The 25,374-nt window shown below is 39.2% G+C and overlaps 1 protein-coding gene across 1 annotated transcript; it reads left to right on the top strand.

Annotated features, from left to right (window-relative positions):
• Positions 1–6,090: 6,090 nt before the first annotated feature.
• TMEM64 (transmembrane protein 64) lies at positions 6,091–24,254 on the top strand. The gene is made up of 3 exons (XM_026691037.2): positions 6,091–9,819; positions 19,231–19,386; positions 21,649–24,254. Exons 1-3 carry the CDS (start codon positions 9,061–9,063, stop codon positions 21,838–21,840), a joined length of 1,107 nt encoding a protein of 368 aa, XP_026546822.2. The 5' UTR covers positions 6,091–9,060; the 3' UTR covers positions 21,841–24,254.
• Positions 24,255–25,374: the final 1,120 nt, after the last annotated feature.

Below are 25,374 nucleotides of genomic sequence, written 5' to 3'. Positions count from 1 at the left end.
CTTGAAGGTCTCTACTGTTGCTACTTTATTGTCTAATACTGTGAATGGTGGTAGTGTAGGAGAGCTTCTCCTAAAATTTACTATCATTTCTACAGTTTTAAGTGTGTTTACGCTGTCATTAAGCAAAAGCAGGCTCCGGATACAAGCTGAATTCCCTATTGGGTTTGCTAATCTGTCCAGAAATGGAAGGAAGGATTTAGAAAATGTTTAAACCATCTTTGGTGAGAACAACTTGGAGGATGAGTTGGAAAAATGGCAGCCTCTAAATGACTAAGAGATTGTACAATTTATAATGTGACATTCTCAAATTAGTTCCTGTGATATATACACTATGTATTTCTTGTGTCACAAACCTAAAAAAAAAAAAACCTCCAAGGTCATTTTTTAGGTATAGGATGCTTGGGCATTCAGCTAGTCAAGGGTCATTTCCCACCAAATTTTCTAAGGTCCTAATTTGACTTTGATCCTCAACCTGGATAATTGATATTTGTTCTGGGAATACTACCTGTGGTCTTGCTTTTTTTTTCTTCTGATTGTCATATGCAACTTGACCCCTAAGTGCTCTGCATTTGTTTCTAGCCCTTGTAATCCTTTACTGCAGTTTTTACTCTTTTCTAATTGTATGTGTTCTTATTTTTCTAGTCCGTCTGATCTCTTTGATAATACAAACTTATTTATTTATTTATTTATTTTTCTTTTTGTCAATTGCTTACAAGATAATAGGTATAAGTAAAAAACATAGTTATGAATACATGGATGCATATAAGAAAAAATAAAAAATAAAAGAAACAATAGGACAGGGATGGTAGGCACATTGGTGCGCTTATGCACGCCCCTTACAGACCTCTCAGGAAAGGGGTGAGGTCAAAAGTAGACAGTCTAAGGTTAAAGTTTTTGGGGTTTGGGGAAGAAACTACAGAGTCGGGTAGAGTATTCCAGACCTTGACCACTCTGTTGCTGAAGTTGCATATCCTGCAATCAAGTTTGGTGCGATTAACCTTGAGTTTGTATCTATTGTTTGCTCTTGTGCTCTTGTATCTATTGTTTGCTCTTGCATTGAAGCTGAAGTATTCAATGATAGGTAGGACATTGCAATGTATGATTTTATATACCAGGGTCCCCAACCGCGGTCCGCGGACCGGTGCAGGGTCGGAACAAGTCTTACCGGGCCGCTGGTTGCTGGGCGCCGCCATCTTTTTTGGTAAAAAGTGCTTCCGGTGAGCTTTCGGGTGAAAGCTCACGGAAGCTTCGTCAAAGATGGCGGCCTCACGCTTCGATGAGCTTTTCCGGGTGAAAGCCATTTCTACCGAAAAAGCTCACCGGGCGCTAAGCGCCGCTCACTTTTTCGTCAAAAAGATGGCGGCGCAGTTGATCTGTGTACCGGGCCGCGGCGCCCAGCTGATACTGGTACCGGGCGCGGCGTCAAAAGGTTGAGGATCCCTGTTATATACTATACTTAGATCGGACCGAAGGCGACGTAGTTCTAGGTTTTCTAGGTCTAGAATTTCAAGTCTGGTGGCATAAGGTATTCTGCAACAAGTATGGCAGCTGAATTTCAAAGCATTCTCGGAATCATCAAAGCAATGCATCAAAGCAATGTCTTGGAGTGATTTATATCATGGATACTTTCTGGATGCCTGACAGAGTAGGAGTGGAGAACTCTTCTTGTGAAATATTTCTGGACTTTCTCAACTGTGTTAATATCAGATACGTAATGTGGGTTCCAGACTGATGAGCTGTATTCGAGTATTGGTCTAGCAAATGTTTTGTATGCTCTAGTTATTAGTGTAATATTACCAGAGGAAAAGCTACGTAAGATTAGGTTAACAACTCTTAAAGCCTTTTTGGCTATGTAGTTACAGTGGGCTCTAGCACTTAGATCATTAGAAATGAGTACTCCAAGATCCTTGACAGGGTTTGGATCATCAACAAGGTCTTGACTATTCAGCCTGTATTTTATTTTCTGATTTTTTTTGCCAATATGTAGGACAGAGCATTTATTTGTTGAGATTTGAAGTTGCCATTTGTTTGACCATTCTGATACATAGTCAAGGTCTTTTTGAAGGGTAGCAGTATTGTCTGTGGTGTTGAATAGCTTTACATCATCAGCAAAAAGAACGCAGTTGCTCTTAATATGATCACAGAGGTAATTTATGTAGAGTATAAAAAGAGTTGGTCCTAGAACACTGCCTTGGAGGACACCACTGTTGACAGGTACAGAATTTGATAGGACGCTCCCAATTTTGATCATTTGTTGTCTGTTTGACAGGAATGCTTCTATCCAGTTATGCAGGTGTCCAGAGATACCATAAGATTTTAATTTTAGGAGTAGTTTGTCGTGTACCACTGAATTACAGAAGTCTATGTAGATTGCGTCTATTGCTTTGCCCTGATCAAGTTGTGTAGTCCATACGTTTTTGCAGTGTAAGAGTTGCAGATTACAGGATTCGTTTTTTCCTGAAACCAAATTGTTTATTAGAGAGTAGGTGGTTTGTTTCAAAGTGGAGGAGGATGGCTTGGTTAATAATTGATTCCATGACTTTACAGGTGATGCAGCATAAGGAGATTAGTCTGTAATTTTCAACTAGGCTGAGGTCTCTCTTTTTGAAGATGGGGATGACCATGGCTTGTGACCATAGGTTAGGCAAGGAGCTGGTCCTGAAAGATTTTTCAAAGATTATGCTTAGAGGTTTGGCTATGGCAGTGGATAGCTTTCTTAAGAAGTAGGCACATATTCCATCCGGTCCAATAGATAGAGATGGTTTTAGATTGCGTAGTGCTTTTTCAACATTGTCTTCTGTAAAATCGATACGTATTAGATCATTGTAGTTGTCTGTGGTTCGACTAGGAAATACTGGGCATGATCCATTGCTGTTTACAAATACTGAGCCAAAGAATGCGTTAAAGAGGTTGGCTTTAATGGTGTCGTCGTTGCATCCTTTACCATTAGGTCCTTTCAGGGGTGGGATGGACCTTGAGTCTTTTAGTTTGTTGTTTACAAAATTGTAGAAAGCGCGGGTGGAATTGGTGTGTAGAAGGTTTTCCTCTTGTTTAATGTGATAATTGGTGCATTCAGTTTTTATCTGGTGGCTTTTGAAGTTGGCAACGTGACCAGATTTGTTTTTCCACCAAAGTGATTTCTTTTTGGATTGAAGCTTGAGAACAATCAACCAATGGAACAGCTTTCCCTCGGAAGTTGTGGGAGTGCCATCAGTTGAAACTTTCAAGAAGAGATTGGACTGCCATTTGTCAGAAATGGTGTAGGGTCTCCTGCTTGGGCGGGGGGGTTGGACTAGATGACCTACAAGGTCCCTTCCAACTCTGATTATCTGTATCTGTATTGTTTATAAATATATGTAATTATAAACCCTAATTCCATTCCAATTCAGTTCTATCATTAATAATCATTAAAATCTTAACATCTTTAAGACTTCTTTTCAATTAAATATCATACTTCCTTAAAGACACATATAATCTCCATAATTAATTTTTCCCTTATTTCTCTTCACGTTTTGTAAATAATTAAATATTCATTTTGTTACATTTATTTATTGACAAGCATTCCACTGAATTACAAGTTATTTTATCAAACATTTTAATCATACATTGTTTCATATTTTCTAAAATTATTTATGTTTCTAATATAACAATATTATCTTATGTACCCTTGCAGAATCCCCTTTTCCATTAAATTTTAACCCATTATCTCTAAATAGGCCCTGTTTCTCTATATTTTGTTTCTGTCGTTTATAACTTCTTTTCCTTTCTTTCTTCCCTCTCTTCTTCTCCCTCCCCTTTTTACCCCCTTGTCTCTCTACTTCTAATTCTCTCTTCTGCATTTCCCTCTTCTGTTGCTTTCTGATTTTATACTTATTTTTCACTCTATTCTTTTTGGAGTTGTTTTTCCCAATCTTAAACTTTCCATTCTCTTTCCCCCCTTTCCTTTTTTCCCCCCACCTAAGATTACTTGTTCATTAAAGATGCCTTCTTCTTTGTCCCAATCTTCTTGTTCTGCAGGCATTTCTTGTTGTTTCTCATAATTCCAAATCTCCATTTCCAAAAACTAAAATACGAAGCCAAAATAACCTCTCCCTTCTTGGGCATCTTCTTTGTACTTTTTAAGTTCCATTTTCAATTCTTCTAAAAGTGGAGCCATTTTAAACAGTTTTAAACAACCACCCGATTGATTTTAGTCATTCAAATACAATAACCAAAAATCCAGAAATCATCGAGTAATCCAAATAGTTCCAAGTTATTTCTTCTTATTTCTTTTTCCACTTTCTCTTCCTGGGGTTTTTGTTGCGATATTTCAGTTAAAATGTATCTTTTGGAAGTCTTGTTGAGATTTTGGTGTAAGTTCGTGTTGATTCCAGGCAATCTCCTCCCTTCCAGATCCTGCCCTTTTGTTCTTTTTCTCTCCTTTCCTGTTTTCAAAAGCTTTTGATTATCCGGAAATCTTTATTATCCCTTTGACTTTTTATTTTCAGCATTAAATGCCTATTAATGTCAAAGTGGATTTTTTTCCAATTTCTTGCTTAAGTCTCTTAGCTGTCAGAATAAGAAAAGGAGAGAAAAAAAACCAAATCTTTTCTTTTCTCTCTCCTTCGCAGCTTAAAAATCTTCTTAGGGAACAATGTTATTGTTTTTTTTTAATAGTTTCAGTTCCAGGGTACCTTATTTGTTGCTTTTGCTGTTTGACCCGGTCAACCAAAACTTTCTCTTCTTATCTTCGTCCTGCACATTCTTTTCTGGTCGAGTTCTTCTTTGTGGTGGCCATTTCTGACCACTGCTACAACCGCCTTCGGGAAAGGGAGTAATGGCCAGCTGGGGAGAAAAGATGTGGCTCTCCTCAACCCTGCAGGCAGCCTCCTCCTTCTTCACCACCTCTACGGGGTGGCTTAGCCCCGAAACCAGCCGGCTCGGTGCGCTCCAGCGGCGAGCACGGATCGAAGCCTCGCAGAAATGAGGTTTCGGTCTGTTGCCGAAGAAGCTCAAACTGGAAGATCTGTATCTGTATTGTTGTGGGTATTTTGTTTTTTCTAGTTTTGGGAGTTGTTATTGGTACATATAGTTTAATGACTCTTTTGACTTCAAGTAAAAATATGTTGTAATGGTCTTCTACAGTATTGCATCCAGTGAATAGAAATTGCCAATCAAGGGATGAGAAATCGTCGTTTGTAAGATCATAGCTGCCTTTTTTGAAGTTATAATTGGGGATTCCGTCGTTGTGATGATTTTTGTGTGGACGTATGTTGAGACAAAAGTCAATCATGTTGCGGTCACTGTTGGAAAAGGGTTCTTTAATTTATATTCCGTAAATTGAATTCAAACTATTGCAGAAGATGAGGTCGAGGCAGTTGTTAAGTCTAGTGTTGTTGGTTACTAGTTGTTCTAGTCCCAGATTTGTTACTGCATTGTAGAAGGTTGCATGTGTGGGTTTAGTTGTACATTTGTTAAGGGTCCAGTTAATATGAGGTAGATTGAAGTCACCAAGAAAGATAAAAGCGTGTGGGCAGGATGCTGCCCATGTTAGTAGTGTATTTAGCTTGTTTGCATGTTCAATGTCATAATCAGGGGCTCTGTAACATAGTAAGAACCGAAATGTGATATTTAAGGACAGTTCACAGACGATGGTCTCAGGAATAGCAAGCTCCTGGGTAACTTGGATGTTTTTTAGATGTAGGGACTTTTTATAGAAGATAGCAACACCACCTCCTCTACGGATTTCACAATCTGATCGGTAAACATGATAGTCTATTACTGTGGTAACTTCAAGCATTTTCTGGGTTTGATTATTCACTTGAATCTGAGTTGAGTTTTTTTTTTCTTTTTTCTTTCCTGCATTGGAATTTTTGGAAGTAGACATTCCATGTGCCTTCTAGCTCATTTGGACTAATGTCCAGAATTTGTTTACTTTATTGTGAATTCCAAAATGATATTTATCTGCTCAACAAATTCCCTCTTCTTCACTGACTTAAAAACCATTCAAGTATTTATTGTTTGGTTAAAGATATACTAAGAATAAATTAAATCAAATTGACTTGTTATTCTGTTTATGTCAAAAACTACAAAGACGGTCTTGGGACCACAAAAGCTAATGTATTTATTATGTAGTTATATTAACATAAATAGACATAACAAACAATAAACAAAAGCTTGAGCATATGCTTCTTGTTGAAATACTAAATAAATATGGGAACAAATTATTCCTACCATCTCCCTTTATTCATTTTGAATTTGATTTATTGCTTCTATTGCAGCCTCATATGGACTGCTCTAAAAGCCATTTAGGATCATTAAAAGATAATGTATTGGCAGGATCTGCTGTTGCATTTTCAGTCTCTTACCTTACGTTATACACTTGAATGGAAAAAATAGAACTTTTTACAGCATACAGTAAACACACTTCTATAACAGTGCAGCCTTCTCAGTAAAAAAAACACCATATATTTAATATATTTAGATAATATCCTCTCAGCTTGTCTAGCAATGGCAATTACATTCCATGGCAGAAGAGCAGTCTTTAGCATTAAACAAATTACAGTGTTCAGAAAATTTCTGATCACTGTGTAATGTGAGTGCTGATTTTCTTTTTCAGTGGAACTATTTTTCAGTGGACCTATTCCTTCCTAGTTCTAAGAGGAATAAATTGAAAATATTGTTTTATTTAGTGGCCATAGTAGGTGACTCAGGATGTGTTCAAAGCTTTCAACAGAAAACGTTTAAAAGAACATGCATACAAAATAGAAGATGGATGTAATTACAAAGGAGTTGCAGCACATAGTAGTTAATATCCACAGAATATCAGAACAACTGAAGAGCAAAAAGAACTTAGATTTGCAAAAGAAATGAAAGGCAAAAAAAGCTATTTCCTATCATACTAGAAAAAAAATAAAAGAAACAGGAAGGGATAGGTGCAGTACTATGAGCAGATGGTTAAAAAATAATACATGGTGGGGAAAAGAGATGTCAGAAGAGATGTTAGTATTCTTCCCCAAGAATTGTGATCAAATGGACCTAAATTGAACAACTAAGAAAAGAAGAGAATGGCAACCCAAGGGGAGCAAAAAGATAGCTACTTAAAGAAATAGATCAATGTTTTCTCAATCTCTGTAAGGTGAAGATGGAGGTGTTTAAACAGAGGCCTAGTTATGCTACCTGAGAACATGGAGATGCTGAATTCTAGTCCACTGTTAGGCATGGAGGCCAGCTGGGTTACCTTAGGCAGATCACTTTGTTTCAGCCCAGCTCAGATCACCCTACAGAGCTGCTGATGTGGAAAAATAAATCAAAGAAATAACTATGCCTGGCAGGGGTTTGTAGTACTAGGTTATTTCCAAGATCCCTTTAAATCCTCAGGTCTGATTCCATAAAATGTAATAAAATTGGGTGGGTTGGAAAAAGAAAGGAAAATGGGTGTAAATAGTTTGTTAAACTTAAAACCAAATGTTTTAAGAACTAGTAGCTTTAAGTGAGGAATGTTTAGAATAAAACACCTTTTCCCCCAGCACTTCTATAATTTTGAAGCTCCAGTGGAAACAAAGTGTTGTGGAAAAGCACCTCAAACATTTTCAGGTTTTCAGGTAGGGTTTGTTTGCACACTGAAAATTAAGTGGATCTATTCCAGGAAAGAACAGACTTAACACTAATTTAAAATTTATATTATGTCAGACATTACCATTGCATACATCATGCATCACACATTACATCAAAAACAGGTCTTTCATATTTAAGTACTGTATGCAGTTTATCCTAAAACTTCAAGTTATTTCCTACTTAATGCAAAGGTGATGGTACCTCGTTTTCACTTTAGGTGGTATACCTTGTTAGAAAGTGCAAGTAAAGCACGCGAGGTGCAGGTTTCAGTAAGTGGCTGGATTTCAATCTCTTTTCCATTTTCCTCCTTTCATCAGCTTTGATTATATTTGTGTTAAATTACAGATTATGAAGGTAACTTGTAATTATGTTCTTTATAAGCCACACGCTTCATTTCTTTCCAACTGAAACCAACTTCCTTTATGAGGTATTTGATATGGTAATAACGTCCCAATGGCAAATCCCCTGGTGCGGTTTGAATGGCAAATCCCCTGGTGCGGTTTGTGAACACACATCCGCACCAGATCACAAGCCCTGTAAGAGGCCAACGAGAAGCTGTGCGGATAAATGTGAAAGTGCATTTGTGTAAACAGATCGATGTGACTGCACTCAGGACAGGAGAGCTTTTGGATATAAAGACAAAGGAGTTGGGGAGGTTTAGATCCGCAAGTACGACGACCTGCGCGCCAAAAAAATACAACACTTGTTTATGACTGCGAGGGCGTCTGTGGTGAAAGACGTGGCAGCTCCGCAGAGAGAGAGAGAGAGAGAGAGACGGAGAGACCCTTGTGGACGCAGACTTATGAGGTGTTTTTTTCTTCGCACCACAGCGGAACGGAAACTGACTGTGAAAGTGGGGGCGGGAAACAGTGCCGGGCACCCCCTTTTTCTGCAACTCCGCTGCGTGAGGAGGGGGAGGAAGAGGAGGAGGCGGCGGCGGCGACGTCGGCTGTAATCTCAGCTGCAATCTCGCCCGGCCCCCTCCCAGCGCCGCCCATCCGCCCCCAGCAGGCCGCAGAGGATCGACGCATCCTCGGCGTCTTTCTACCTCGCTTCGCCGCGCGCTTTTTGAGGCGGCTGCGCCGGAGTCGCGGCGGCCTTTTGTACCGGCCGGCCCGGCGGAAGGGGCCTGGGCGGCGCTTGGGAATGGGGTGCCGCAGCTGTTGCTCTTGCTTCATCGCGGGACGTCCGTTCTGGCAAGGCCGCGATGATTTTGTCCGCAGCCGCTTAATGGCCGGGTAAAAAGAGACGAACCGTCTGCGGCTGGCCGTGCAAGAGAACAGCCCGCGCCTTCCTCAGCCGCGGCGCCTTCCGCGGCTGCGGCTGCGGTTGCAATGAGCGAGCGGTCGCGTCTTCATCCGGAGAAGCGGGGAAGGCGCAGCCCATCCTCGACCTTCGGCCGCCGCCGGCGCCTCCTCCTCCTCCTCCTCGCCGCGCTAAGCTCACTGTAGACAGCGGCCGGCGATGTGGAGCTCCGGGGCCGCCGCGTTGCAGCTGCTCTCGCGGGCGACCAAGCACGCCTTCGCTCAGGGAGCCCGACAAGACCTGAACCGCTGGCTACCGCCTCTGGGAGCCGCGGGCGAACCGACGGAAGCGGCGAGCAGAGGGGCGGCCGGCGAGCCGCTGCTGTATGGGGAGCAGAACGGGCTGTATCACTGCCCTCCGCCTCATCCTTCTCATGAACCGTCGGTGGAGCTCCTGCTCTGCCAGCTACCCGAAGCGGGACACGGTTTGGGGGAGAGCAGGACGTGGCACTGCTCGGGATGCCTGCTGGGCACCTGCTGGTGCAAGAGTTGCCTGAGCGTGTGTTTTCTGGCGATGTTGTGCTTCGCCTCGCTCGCCTTGGTGCGCCAGTACCTGCGGGACCTGATGCTCTGGGCGGAGAGCTTGGACAGCCTGGCCGGCGTGCTTCTCTTCACCGTGGGCTTCATCGTGGTGTCCTTCCCTTGCGGCTGGGGATACATCTTACTCAACGTGGCCGCCGGCTATCTCTACGGCTTCGTGCTGGGCATGGGTCTCATGGTTCTGGGTGTCGTGATCGGCACCTTCATCTCCCACGTGGTCTGCAAGAAACTCCTGGCCCGATGGGTGCTGGCCAGGATCCAGGGCAGCGAGAAGCTCAGCGCCGTCATCCGTGTGGTGGAAGGAGGAAGTGGCCTCAAGGTGGTGGCCTTGGCTAGACTTACACCGATACCCTTTGGACTTCAAAATGCAGTCTTCTCTGTGAGTAACTGTCAAGGAGTCCTGGATGTGCCTTGCTTAACAAACTGCAGGTGAAAGGCTCCTTCTTGAATCCAGTGCCGATTCCAACTTAGGGCTTAGCAAGGTGCTACTCTCCAGGTGTCTTGTATTAGCTCCCACCAGCCCCATCTTGCACAGGATTGTGTGCCTTTTAGAAGAGCTAGATAGTGCTAGATTGGCTATCCCACCAGTTCAGATCCAGTTACAGGACAAAGAGGTTGCAAATAATTGGTTTATCATTCAGTTGTAGAGATAGGAAAAGTCAGAACCCAGAAATAATCAGAATATATGTTCCACCTGCTCCCATGGTAGTGTTTTGGGAGAATTCTTAAATCTGCACTGATTGTTCAAAGATCAATATAGGTCTGATATTCCCTGCAGATGCATGTTATGATAACCCACAATAGGAAAGCTTCCTTGAATGTAACTTGACAGGAGAAACAAGGGAAGAGGGATATTTATGTGTTTTCCTTGTCTCAAATCTCAGTCAAATAGCATCTTTTCCTGTGTATTATACAGTACTTTGCTCCCTGGAGATAGAAGGCATTGCTAAATATTCTTTCATCTAGAAAAAAATAAAGCTGTGCTATTCAAAAGAAAACACAATCAGAAAATGAGTTAAATTATGTTCTCTTGGTATCAGTTCTCTGCTTCTGATTATCAGAAAGGTGTGGTTTTTAACATTATTTTTACAACTCTATTGTATGCTACCTTTCCTAACCAATGAGAGCAATACCGGTACATATTTAGATATTAGTAGGCTATTACATTCCTACTTATTACTATTACATTCCTACTTATTCAGTGTTTAGAAGACAGTATATTTACTGTCTTTTAAATTTGACAGAACTTGGTCCAGCACAAGGAGCTTCCAAAACAATTCTGATGCAGGAGTTGTTTTAACATAAGAATCAACTTGTCTCTACCCTACTTACAAGAAATTGTGCTTAGAATCTGAAAGCCAATTTTGTGCTGATTCTGTACCCTCTGAAGGTTTATTTGGTACATTTTATATTTTTTAAAAAAATGAATAGTTGGTTTTGGCCTGTAACATAACACCTCTGTATTTCCCTGCGTTCAAGGCGAAATATATTTAGTCCTTGTGTTTGGTCCTTGAAGTAGTTTACATTTTATGATTGATTGGGAAGCCTGGGTTGTTTGTAACCAGAAGATATCTAAAAAAGTTTTATTTGAGAAACTAGGAGCATATGGAAGCCTACCCCTGTTGTTATGATTGTAGTACAATTAATATGCAAAATGTATTTTCATTTCTTTTTTTTTCTTTTTTTGGCTTAGTGTACACAAATAGAGAAAAAAAGGATAAAAAGAAAAACGAAATGAAAGAAAAAGAAAGTCATAATGTACAATTAAAAAAACCATATAAAGTATTAAATCTTGAGGAATAATATTGATCAAATCTTTCCATTACATCAATAAAAGGCCAGTTCAAAAGCAGAGTGAATGTAAGTCTTCAGTCCAAGATTGTAATTGAGGATGGCATTTCATACATAAATGTATTTCTATTGCAAAGGAATAATCTTTTTTGCTATGTTGTAACCTGGTAAATCTGTAGTTCTCTCAATACTAATATATTTCAAAATGTTGATATACGATTCAAATAATATTCATGCCTTAGACGGCCCTCCTCAAAGCCCTATTAACAACTAAAAGATACTCAACCAAAATTAGAACAATAATAGAATATATCTCTAAGCATAAATGCCCTTTGTCATTTGGTATAACCAGTTCAAAGTAGACAAAAATTATTTTAATGCATTCTTTGAAGTACCTGATAAAAATGAAAAAAAAAGTTGAATGAGTCTCATCCTGAAGTTATAAATAACATACTTAATGTTCTTTAAGACTCTTACTCATTGATTTATGAATATAGGATATTTCAATACTTTATTCCAAAGTACTTTAAAATAACTGAAAATACATTTCAGTGATGGTACTCAGGATTTTGAAATGCATCTGGAACAAAAAGTTTTTAATAAAAAGTTTTAATTAAATATACCACTGATCTTAATTTTTAGACAATCCCAAATTGCCCTTGCAATAATTCAGATTTAAACAAATTAAATTAAGCAAATTCAATTCAGTTTTCAATTAAACAATTATGTTCAGTGGAAATCTCAAACTCAAACCTCCTTTCCCAGAAGTCATCTGAGTCTTGACACCTTGGTCCCACTTTCTGTTCTTTGAAATAATGGCTTGCTCAAGCACATTGTCACCTATCTTTCTTCCAGGAAACACTTTATTTGGTGCTCTCCCTAAATATTCCTAAATGGGAATATTGACTTATGTGTATCCATCCTTTGGTAATACTAATTTACAATAACAATCTTTTCCCATAGGTCCTTTAGGATTTTGTCTATGGAGCTCTCAGTCATCCAGATCATGATTGTCCCAAAGGTGCTTTCAGTCCAGTTGCCTCTTGAAAAAGCACTTTGGAATATTTAAGATTTTAAACATTTTTAATAGTAAACTAAAATTGAAAAATTGAAAAAAATCAAACTAAAATAAGGGAGATTGCCATGGGTAATTAGTCTCAGGTAATTAAAAGAATTTTCCCACCAAGCCAGCTGGATGACCTTGGGCCATTCAATCTCTCTCAAACCAAGCCAAGGGCATCTTTTATTCAACTTCCTCAGGATATCCCCATGTGTGAGTAAATAATTCCAGTTGTAAATACCTTGCTGAGGGATTAAAATATTGCATATCAAGGAATATTGTGCCAGAATTTAAACTGGCATATCAAGGATTTTTCCACATCCATCAAAACCTCCACTGCCATCTCTAATTTTTCTGAGCATGTTTCTAAAATATCAAGGGATAATGGTGTGTTACCATTATTTCATACTATGTTAGGCTTGAAATTCTTTTATAAAACCATATTGCATTAGAATAGATAATTGAAGGTAATATTGTCTGTAGGACGCAAAGAAAAAAATCTACTGCGAATTCTGTATGGTATCGGGAAGGGCATCGGGCCAGTAAATGCTCAGTGCCATCGAGTCGCCCGACTGCCCTGATTTAAGGGATTACAAAATCATAAAAAGGGAGTTATTGTCTGTAATCTGTATGACAGGCTTGTAATAAAATAATTGGTGCAACGTTTAAACAAGAAATTCTGCAAGCTCTTGCAGTACAGTAAAAGCAGAGTTCTTAGCAGTTTCAAATCATAGATATATGCACCATATTAAAGGACTTGGAAAGAATGTTTTTAAAAAAATAATTGTAAACTTCAAACAGTACAGAATTAAGATAGTCATGAGGAGTTTTCATATTTTCATATATTTAATGATATTCCCTGAAGTGATAAAGGTGCAGTTGGACAGCTGATTCATGTGTGATCTTCAGAAGAGCTTTATTATTTACATTTATTAAATGTAAAAGTATAATTTAGGCTGATTATATTTATGAAATGAATTTACCTTATGCATCATACACATGGAACTATAAATTGCAAAACTTGTTATCACTTAGTTTTGGTAGTTTGAAAGATAGAAAAACAAAGCTGACAAGGCCATTGGCCTGATAGAGTTATATATTTTGGGTCTATTAAAAGCAGATATGTCAACCTCTAAATCAAGGGTCTTCAAACTTGGCAAGTTTAAGACTTGTGGACTTCAACTCCCAGAATTCCTGAGCTAGCATGACTGGAGGAGGAATTCTGGGAGTTGAAGTCCACAAGTCTTAAAGCTGTCAAGTTTGAAGATCCCTGCTCTAAATAAAAAGGCAGCAATAGACAAGCCCACATCAGAATCTGGCCAAATACAGCAATTTTCAAAAAAAATAAAACCTTTGCAAATCTACTCAGATAATTGGTACTCCTGCATTCAGTGGAATAACTTCATATAACCAGTTGCTAAATATGAGCCTTAAAATCTCAAGCTTATGCTGTTGCTGTATCATTTCTGAGTTGAAACCTATAGATAGTCTTTGACTTAGGACAGCAACTGGGACTGGAAAAACTATTCCTAAGCGTGTCATAATTTGTAACAAAGTCACTTAATGACAGGAATCCTTGCCTTTCCATTTACCATCATTAACCGAATCCCTGCTAAACAAGACAACTTCCTGTTAGTTTCCCACAACCAAGTCAATGGGGAAGTTGGCAAGAAATTGCAAGTTCCAGGTAGCTTTTCAGGCAGGATGACAGGCAAGTAAGTGGCTGCTGCTGGGTGGAGAACAATGCGAAAGGGGCATGGTGAAGCTCTGGAACGATGTGTAAGGGTGCAAGGGAGGCTTGATGAGGCTCAGGGAGGGTCCACAGTGATATGCAAAGATGTGAGGGGGTGGTGCAACAAGACTTTGGGAGGGTGCAAGGATGTATAAGGGTGCAAGGTTCAATGAGGGTGCAAGGGGCTGCATGAGGGTGTGAGAGAGGCATGGCAAGGATTGGGGAGAGTATAAGGGGTGGGTGCACAAGTGTTCAAGAGAGGTGCAGTACAGCAAGGGTCAGCATGTGTGAGCAAGTGGTGCAGTGCAAGTGCAGAGGGGCTGGGGGAGGGTGAGGCAGTAGCAATAGCACTTAGACTTATATACCACTTCACAGTGCTTTACAGTCCTCTATAAGTGGTATATATAGAGTCAGCTTATTGCCTCCAACAATCTGTGTCCTCATTTTACTGACCTCAGAAGGATGGAAGGCTGAGTCAACGTTGAGCCGGTGAGACTCAGACTGCCAAATTGCTGGCAGTCAGTAGTCAGCAGAATTAGTCTGCACCTGCAGAATAAGGTAGAGGGCACATTCCTCAGACATCTGCGACCCTCCCTGCTAATTTTCCCATTGATTTGCTGGGGAAGCTGGCAGAAAAGGTGCAAATGGCAATCATGCCACTGAAGCAGGGTACTTCAGTAGTCATAAGTGTGAGCTGGTTGCCAAGTGCCCAGATCGCAGTCACGTGATGCAGAGGTGCTAGGATGGGCCTGTACTTTGAGGATCCATCATAACCACCATTTGTTCAGTGCCGTTGTGACTTCACTGAAAAAGGGTTGTAAGTCAAGGACTATCTATATTTGTTATTTAAAATAATGTATCCGTGCAGGAATATCCAATTTTTAAATCATAATAAGCCACTAGCAAGATGTGATTATTACGGACTATCGACTGCACAGAGAAGTGCAAAATCAACACAGGTGCTATAATTTAGGACCAGGGATGTCAAACTCGATTTCATTGAGGGCCGCATCAGTGTTGTGTTTGACCTCGGAGGGGCTGGGAGGCGTGGCCAGCATAATGTCACTTATGTCAGGGGGCACTTGTGACAGCCCAAGCACTCTGCCAGCAAAAACAGCCTCCTGAGCTCCATTTTCGGCTGCGACGGTCTTCTACAACCCTCTGCCAGCAAAAATAGCTCGGGGGGGGGCACACACAGCGCTCGCAAGCTCCATTTTCGCTGGCAGAGGCACCATGGGCCGGTCCTTCGCTATTTTGAGGGTGGTCCCGCGGGCCAGATCTAAGCACCCCACAGGCCGGATCCAGCCCCGGGCCTTGAGTTTGACACCCCTGATTTAGGAAATGCAAAACTGTCTTACCCAGTTCATTCAACAGATGTACAGTATTGTAGTGGAGTTATTTTCATGTGCTACAAGTACCTGAACGCCTTAATTATTTTAATTCTCAAGTATTGAACATGCATATTCTAACAAAATAAAAATATAATCCCTTTAGTCACGTGGGACAATTCCATCCTGTCTTTATAATAACTACCAGCCTTTTCTATAACATTGTAAATGTGAGGAATGTGATTGTCTGGATATTTATGTAGAAGCAGATCACAGGATCTTTTGTTGTAATTGCTCTCACGTGTGCTTATGTTCGCAGCCTAAGTTTGCATTCTTGTCCATCTAACTTGGATATAAGCCAACTTATTAGCCTTCAGTACTGCATTGTAGAATTAGGAAATACAATAAAATAAAATCCAAATTATTTAAGATACCTACATTTTACCACCGCAAATGTAATTTGTAGTGCCAGTTCTGGATAATTTTAGGAATAACTTTATATCCAAGTTTTTATAAATTTTTAAATTTTCCATTTTTATGATCATTGTAATCAGCAAGCTAATATTTTAAACTGATTCGATAGATTTGGAAAAGTCAGGTTTTTTAAGCTTGTAAGCTCCATAAGTCTCTAGCAGACCTTTACAGAATATCATTACAATACAAGGAAGCAGTAGGAAGTACTGAATCTGCTAATACAGGGGTCCCCAACCGCCGGTCCGCGGACCGATACCGGTCCGCAGAACAACTCTTACCGGGCCGCTGGTTGCTGGGCGCCGCCATCTTTTTTTGGTAAAAAAGTGCTTCCGGTGAGCTTTTCGGGTAGAAAGCTCACCGGAAGCACTTTTCATCAAAAAGATGGCGCGCCATGAGCTTTTCCGGGTGAAAGCCATTTCTCCCAAAAGCTCACGGAAGTGCGCGCCATCTTTCCGTCAAAAGATGGCGGCGCCAGTTGATGCCGGTACCGGGCGCGGCGCCCAGCTGATGCCGGTACCGGGCCGCGGCAAAAAAATTTTGCTCCAGCGCTCTCTCTCTCTCTCTCTCTCTCTCTCTTCTTTCTCTCTCTCTCTCCCTCCTTCCCTCTCTCTCTCTTTGTGCTAATATATCATACCAATGCTTTTATATATATTATATCAGTAGTCAGAAGCAGTATGCCCATGTGCCAATTGTACATGACGTGGCTTGGTTGTCAGTTGACTTTCAAATGCAATTTAAGATGCTGGTCATCTTCATGGCCTAGGTCCTGGAAAATTGAGGGACTAGCCTTCTCCAAAAGTTTCTGTCTGCTTGGTACTCCTTAGCAATGCCAAAGTCCTCTCTATTAAACATATTGAATATTCTTTATTCACCAAGTGTGAGTGGACACACAAGGAATTTATCTCCATTGTATAAACTCTCAATGTACATACAAACACAAAGTGATAAATCATAGATTGTACATTATAGTTACAATCATAAGTCAGAAGATACAAATAACACATGATAAATCATAAGATACCAATTGAGAAGAACCAAGGAAGCATAACTTCTCTATTGTGACCCTACCCTCTTTAACAGTCACCCTCCAGAGTTATGAATGGTGTCCTCTTAAGATCAGGCTCTGGTCCAAGCCCTGGGGTTAATGCATGTAGTAATTACCTACTATTGTTATGATTGTTTCTCTCCAGGCTGACTTGTTTTGTATTATATGTTATTTATTAGATTTTTATTCCATCTTTATTATTTTGATAAATAATTCAAGGTAGCAAACATATTTGATATTCCTTCCTCATCCTGTTTTCCACACAACTGCAGCACTGTGAGGTGAGTTGGGTTGGGACAGAGTGACTGGCCTAAAGCTACATAGCTGGCTTTCATGCCTAAGGCAGAACTAGAACTGTCAGTCTTCCCGTTTCTAGACCAACAGCTTAACCACTTCCCCAAACTGTTTTTTTATCAAACTATTTGGCTTTTGTAAGTTGTCCATAACCTGTTGGAGTGGGGAACTATAACATGCATAGATACATACATTCCCATACATAGTTTTTTTTTCTGCTAGAGGTGCACTGACTTTGATTAATAAGTTTCAGAATTTGTAATAGAATATGAAAAAGTGATACAGTAGAAAATTGATAATACTAATTAAATTAATAAGTGTATTGAATTAATTACAGTGACCCTACTAATGATTATTAAGAGTTTTAGGTTAAGTGATCTTACTATCTTTGATATATATACAGAAATGTAAGCATATATTTATTTTATAAATTTGTGAAACAAGAATGGCTATAGATTCTGGAGTATGCTGTGAAATTGCATAAGACTATGTTTATCTCTACATGGAACTAAGTATCCAGTTCCAAACATTTTTTGCAAAAAGCTTATTTATTTTGAAAGAAGAAATTAAGTATATTCTTTCTTGAAAATTTAAATCATGTTATCTGATTTACATCTATGATTTAACTGATCTTGCATAAATAGCAGTATATGATAAAAGAAAGAATATCACAGTTTCTGTGAGTAAGTTGGTCAGTTTCTAAATTTGATATATAAATAAATAAAATAAAATGAGGAAATGTATTAGTAGGTGGTCCATAGTTTCAGCCAAACAAATTTCAAACATGGAGGATTTGGGCTGCTTGTTAATGAGTTATTCTTATAAAGTCTGGCACTCCTTTCCTGCCAAGTCAGCCTGCGGTCCCCTCTCGCTCCGGGCACTGATTCCCCCAAAATTTTTGCACAACCCCCCCAAATTTTAAAGAATTAGAGCTGTGGGGAGGCAAGGCACACTCATCTATTTCCCTCTACGACCGGCCTTGGAAAAGCCAGAACCGGATTTGGAAAGAGAATGGCTGGGGTGGAGGAGCTGTCCTTCTTAACAAGCTCAGAACCGTTGCTACTGTTCCAAACCTGGCTCTGGCTGCAGGCATGCGATTGTGAGGATGCTCAGCTGATCTGGGCACTCAGCTGGGTCATGTGGAGAATGCTGTGTGAATGCAAAAGGCAGGCAAACTGGCTGGGCCACATGGGAGGCAGCTAGGCCAGGATTCAAGCCTTGCTGCTTGCAGTCACTCACCCAGGCAATTCAGGGCAGCTCATCTGGGCCACGCTTCAGCCGTGCAGAAGGCAGGCAAGCTTGCTGGGCCATGTGGGAGGCAACTAGGCCAGGATACAGGCCTTGCTCCTTTCAGGCTCACCCAGGTTGCCAGGCAGATCAGGGCAGCTCAGCTGGGCCACACAGAGAGCGCTGCGTGAGATGCATCTGAAGGCAGGCAACCTGGCTGGCCCTCAGAGACTGTGTGGTTGAGGCAAGCCATGGAGCCAGACAGAAGAGAGCACAAGCAGCTACGCTGGGCAAGTGGCCAAGATGAGTGACTGGGCGGGGCAGGACCAGCCAGTGGTGGGATTTGCCGGTTCTCTAAACTGTGCAAAATCATAACTACCGGTTTGCCTGAACCAGTCCGAACCAGCTGAATCCCACCATTGGATGTAAATGTAAACTTTATATTTCCCCCCTAAAATATACCAGAGTACGCGAAAGAATTCTGTAGAGCTACAGCTGAAAAATTTCCATTCTGAGTAGATTGCCATGATGCTTCTTTCTGGGCTGGCATGTACAAAAGGCTTTTATATGAATGAAAAATCTTCCTAAAAGTATCTTTTTCTGCTTTATGATCCAGGATATGCTCCAGCTTGCAACTACTATATAGGTTTGGCAAACTATTCTTTATCTTTCTGAATAAACATAAGATGAACAAATTGTGTTTAAGCATAGTCAGGTGCTCAAGAAAGAAAAAATTCTTGAAATGTGGGTTGTTAAATTACTGTCATTTCAGCAGGAGTGAAAAAACCGATCAGACCTGCTTGTCTAATGAATAATTTATATGTATTTCTTTTGTTTAGATCACAGATCTTTCACTACCAAACTACCTGATGGCTTCTTCCATTGGATTACTTCCAACTCAACTTTTAAACTCCTACCTGGGAACTACCTTGCGCACTATGGAAGATGTTATTGCAGAACAAAGTTTTAGTGGTTATTTCATTTTTAGTTTACAGGTAAATAGTTTCAACCTCACTCAGCAATTTATTATCATAGCATTTTAGGTTAACTTTTATAAATAGGTGTATTGTGTGGTACCCTCTTCTATTTGGGGCTGGGTCTTCCATAGTCTCTTACCTTGACTATATTGATGGAAATTGAACTACAAAATATTAGATAAATATCCCATAGTGTTGTGTGGCATTACTCCTTCATTATATGTAAGTGTTGCTAAACATATTCAGTTGGATCCTTCCATGAATAGAAGTTTCTCAGTCCATCTGAAAATCCTCCTAACAGAAAGGCTAATTCCTAAATTTTGACTGAAATGCTCATGCTTGGGGAGAAAAAACAAACTATTCAGCCCATTCTAGAAGCCATTGTAGTTAAATAATGCTTCAATTGAAGCAAGCTTCTGGATTAAGAAGATTTTCAGTTGTTTGCTTTGGAACCAAATGCAGTGGCTCAGCAATTAAAGAAGTAACTCCCGCCCATATTTGTTACAGTAATTGATAATAGTTGGAGTTTTGTCATTTTCCTCAAACCCAAAGTTACAAGGACTTTTATTTATTTTGCCAAAGCCTTTAAAGCAACATTTTCTTAGTGTTAGCATATATGGCAAAACTATGTGTGACAATAACTTACATTTTTTATAAGTTTGACATATGTTCTATAAGTATAGATAAAACTCTAAGAAGCAATACATAATAAAATGTTGGGAGCAGTTTCCTATTAGATTCCATGCTACAGGTAGTTCTTGACATATTACCATAATTGGAACCACAATTTCCATTTTAAATTGTTATAGGTTGAGCGAACCAATGACCGAACCAATTTTATGACTTCTTATTATGGTCATAAGTCAATTCATGTGATCATAAGTCAAGTCACTCAGTTATAAGTGCGATTCCAGTTTAACCAATAGCAAATTGAATAACATGATCGTGGGACACTGCAGCTAGTTGGAAATGTGAGCCTATTGCTAAGTGCCCAAATTGCAATCATGTGACTGCAAGGGCAGGATGATGGTCATAAATTTGAATTTAGATTGTAAGTGCCATTTTTGTAGGCTATTGTTCATTTGAACATTATTAAGGATTTCCTGTATTGACTTTTTTTAGTCATTTTCTATGTGATCCATGGCAACACTTGAAGGATGTGATACCTAGCGAACCTTTGCAGTGGGGTAAAAATCTGAGATTGACGAAGTATTTGTATGCAGAATGCATAGTCATTCATTAACTAGACCTGTGATGGCGAACCTATGCATGCGTGCTGGAAGTGGCACGCAGAGCCACTTCTGCTGGCATGCGAGAGGTCGCCTGGAAGAGCCCCACTGCACATGCGCACGCCGCCACCCAACAACTGATTGTCGGGTATCTAGCACACATGTACGAGGGGAAGGGTGCGTGGGAGACGGGGCGTGTGGGGTCGCATGCGCAGGGGGCTTGGGGTGTGTGTGTGTGCATTGCCTTCTGGGTGCTGGTGTGCGAGCGCAATTTTCGGCATAGGAGCCCAAAAAGGTTAGCCCCACTGAACTAGATTTTCCAAACTGGTATCCTCCAGATTACAAATTATATAATCAGCCCAAGTCAAGTTGGGAAAAAATATGTTACTTACTTTAGAATATATGACATTAATAGTCAGGTGCTTTATCTGAATTTTTGGCATAGAGTACTGAAATATTAGTACGTGTGGCATTGTGAATGATACTTAGGAATACCAGGTAGTTCAGCATGATATGTGCAAGTCTTTCTCAAGAATATTTCCCAAGTTAAATCAATATCTGTGAAAAGATAATATTACTCTGTTGAAACAAATTTTATTTGTAGTTTGTAATGAGATACAGTTTGTCTTTTGGAAATGGCATTAATGTTTTAGTATTTGAGAGCTTTATACCTGAAAAGATCACTCTTCAGATCTGAAGTTTGTTAGTTTAAGCCTAAATTGCCTAGTGAATTCCTGGCAAAAATGAAATTCAAACCAGCAGTATTATACAGTAATTTGCAGCTCTTGTTTTGTATATTTTCTATATCACTTTATATTTAGCTGTAAATTTTGTTACATTAAACTAGACATGGGATTTTTTTTCTAAATTAAAATTACTTGTTTATTTAGCTTAAACTTAAAGTGTTGATAAAGGTTGGCCGTGTATCTATATCAAAGACATAATTAATTGCATATCTTTTGACACTTATTGCATGTATTTTGAATATTTTTATGTCCATGATTGCAGCTGAAAATATTAAACAAAGCAATTGTATCTGCTTCATTCACAGATTGTTATAAGTATAGGCCTCATGTTCTACGTTGTCCATCGAGCTCAAATGGAATTGAATGCAGCCATAGTTGCATGTGAAATTGAAATGAAGACATCGCTTGTGAAAAGCTGTCAGACCAGCAGTAACAATTCAACATCTTGCAACAAGAGGACACTTGCATTTTCTGGAGGAGGAATCAACATTGTGTGACTTCCTCTCATTTTCTGCAGTATTATCTTTGGTGTGTGAAACTGGGTCATTTAATAAGTTACTTACGACAGCTGGACTTTTCAGCAAAACTTAAAATCCAAGTGGCTGGAAGATGTACTGTGATAAGAAGTACGTGGCAGTTTTTATATAGTAAACTGGCTAATTTCTTGTAGGGTTCAATAGTAACTGTAAACATAGATGCAAATCTGGCTGCACTTTTGTCTTTATTATCATGACTTATAGTCTGCACTTTAGACTTTGTTTGCTGTTTGCTTTTATAAACTGAAGAATACCCTGAAATAATTTTCTTTCTGCTTAGAATTATTTATAAGACTAAAAATAGTAGATCTTTAATACTTATAAAAATGTAAAGTATGCAACTTCATGTGCAGAACTCTTAAATATGTGTGTTTTTGAAACTCAGTGAAACCTTGATCTAACAGTGCAGTTTGCAGAGTGGACTTTGCTCCTCCTGAATGTCTATGAAACTTCTAATTACGTAATTCCTGGTGATTTAGCTATCTGAGCAAATAATGTACGCTGCCACAAATGTTGTTATACTTGTTAAAAATTACAGCCCTCTTTTAGATTATCTTGGATAGAAAACTCCATTAATTGAAAGAAAATCTAGAGGGAAATTGACTCACTGCATCTGAAGTCTATTAAACAGGTATCCACTAAATTGAGGTTTCACTGTATTTCTGCAAAATACAATAAAAAGAATTGAGAACAATCAATGCAGAAAAATTCCATTTTTAATAGCTGGGGGATAAGATGACCACTTCCTCATGAGAAAGCTCTTCTGGAATCCAGAGTAATCTTCTTGTTTGTAACAGGTTAAAGGACATCCCCATACTTCTCTGGGGTTACCCGCTTTAAAAAGTGGAGAACGTTTTTGCTATTTTGGAAACTATTTGGTTTCCTTACCTTGTTTTGTTAAAAAAAATATCTGAGAACTGAGAGAGAGAAAGAACCCCTTACATAAATCTTTAGTTGAATGTATTTTTGTACGCCTCTGAAATGTTCTGGAGCCATCATAAATGTTCATATAAGTTGAAATCCTACATTGTGGGACTGAAGTGCTCTTATATAACATGTTAGGTTATATTGTATAATATGCAAAGTAAAAGGGAAACTACAGAGTACTTACAGATTGTGGAAAAGAATAGTGTGAAGGAGAATTTGTAGGTGAAATGCAAATCTTTGAAGGGATTTATCCTTGTGAGTAATAACAAAAGGGCTCTTCCACTCTTTCTAACTAGCTGTGAAAAGATTTTAGGAAACCACATCAAATTTACTTCATTCTGTACTCTGTATCATGAGCAAAATAGGTGGAATAAACTTTTCTGAAAACATCATGTGGCCTTTATTTTTTAGAGAAGCCTTTTTATTTTTTTTTATTTTTTAAGCTTTAAAAATCCACACAATTCCTTCCTGCATATATTTTCTTCTGATCATAAAATAATGCTCTTATATAATAAGTTTTCTGCAGTATTTTAAGATTTGTGTCTATGAGGATGTGTCCCTTTCTTTCTTTCTTTTGAAAAATTAAGAAAAAAATAGATTTTCCATCTTTAAAACATTGACTAGAAAATGGCAGAAATGTCTGGAGGCTCAGGTATCTATAAACATTTTAAAAAGACAATTTAATAAAATATATTGAATTCACTTTAGAATATCACTAACTTTGTTCTATAGGTTTGAATGAAATGGAATAAGCATAACTTGCTTGTGTATATTCATATCATAATTCTTTATAGATTGCATATTTATATGCCTGAATGAGAATTCACAAAGATGCTTCATAGCATTTGAACTCAAAACTTTGAATTCAGTTTCATTTTTGTCTGAACAATAGGGTCCATTTCTGGGCTCTTATACTTTTGCAATATCCCTTCCATTTTTTCCTAGTCTTTTGTCATGGTGCAGTGATTTGTGAAAGTTATGGACTCTTTAACTACAATACAAAATCTGTCCATTGACTTCAACAAGTTTGTTTTATGTTGAGGCAAATCGTTTTCAAATTTATTGTGCAGAAAAATATTTTGCTCATACTCTACCATATTTGTTAAATAGTTGAATAGGTAAATATGCCATAGCCCCATATAGCTTAAAATATCACAACATCTCAAATTTAGTGATAAATATGGAACTATTGGCAAGACCTTGTTTGGGAAATTTGGTGTTGTTCTACAGTTGCATTGTTTTTGTTACTTGAAAATTGGAAGTTTAGCTATTATTTATGACATTTTAATAGTGAATGATTGCTGATCCCTTTATTACTTTGGCTTTCATTTGAAAAGTAATACCAATAGGCACTGTAACTTTGATGTTACTTCACCCAAGATTTTATCAATATTCGTTATTCTGTAATCTCCTTTGTTAACAACAATAAAGGAATCTTTGCAAAGTTATATTTTCTGAAGTTTTAGTTGCACTGTGTTTTCAAATTGAGATAATCTGATTGTACAAGGATTTTGAAATTAAATCCTTTCAAAGTTTTTGTATGCAGTGTGGCATTTATGTTCAAGAATAAATTATTATTTCTTGAGTTACATCTCTGCCCATTTTACCCAAGTGATTCTGTGTGACTCACAGCAGGTAAAAACAATTCAATAAAACTAATTAAAAACTAATATATAAATATATAAAAACATATGCAATTTTAAAAACAGAGAATTAAAAGCAGTAGCAGATTTTATCTTACATGACTCAGTCATTGCAAAAACTCCTCACAATTGCCAGACCCTAGATACAGCAGCAGAGCCATGTCTTTACACCCATAGCGGGCTGGGGCTAAGCTAAAGTCCATGGCAGAAAAGGGTCTCTCCTTAGGTCCTGCCAGATGACACTTTTTCATAGATAGCATCCATAACATACCTCTTCTGCTGGTCCTGATGAGATGGGGAGAGGCAATCATTCAAACCAGCATCATGCATATGGAATTTTATAAGTCATAATGAGCATCTTGAAAAGAACCTGGAAGCATCCTGTCAGCCAATGTGAATTGCAGAACAGAGGTATAATGTGTGCCGATTGAGGAATGCACATAATTGCCCATGTTGCCAAATTCTATACCAACTGCAACTTCCACATGTTCAAGAATTCCCCCCCATTCAGAATCAAAGTTGCTGCATCTTGCTAGGATTGAGTCAAAGCTAGTTGCTCCCTATTCAGAACCCTACAGCCTTGAGACATCAGAACAGGACTCCAATAGTACTGCTTAATTGGTCAAGGATAAGAGGCACAAACCTGGATATCAACATACTAATGATGCCTCACCTCATGGCAATGTATGACCTGACCCAGCTGTTTCATATAGATGTTAAACATTACTGGAGAAAGTACCAAACCCAACAATGTAGAGGTTGAAGATAGGATCTTTCTGATCAACACCAAAACCAGAGGAAGGAGGAGAACCAGCAGAAGCAGTACTGCTCACCCCCGATTCTCAAAACTGGTCCAGAAGGATATGGTTTGTTGGGATTGTCAGAAAACGCCCAATCTGGCGGAGAGGAGGGCTGAAGCATGGCA

The sequence above is a fragment of the Notechis scutatus genome, chromosome 3 (assembly GCF_049901735.1).
Source record: "Notechis scutatus isolate UNSWTSFEM ecotype Mainland chromosome 3, rNotScu1.2, whole genome shotgun sequence".
NCBI classification, from domain to species: Eukaryota; Metazoa; Chordata; class Lepidosauria; order Squamata; family Elapidae; genus Notechis; species Notechis scutatus.
This window is presented reverse-complemented; position numbering and strand designations above follow the sequence as displayed.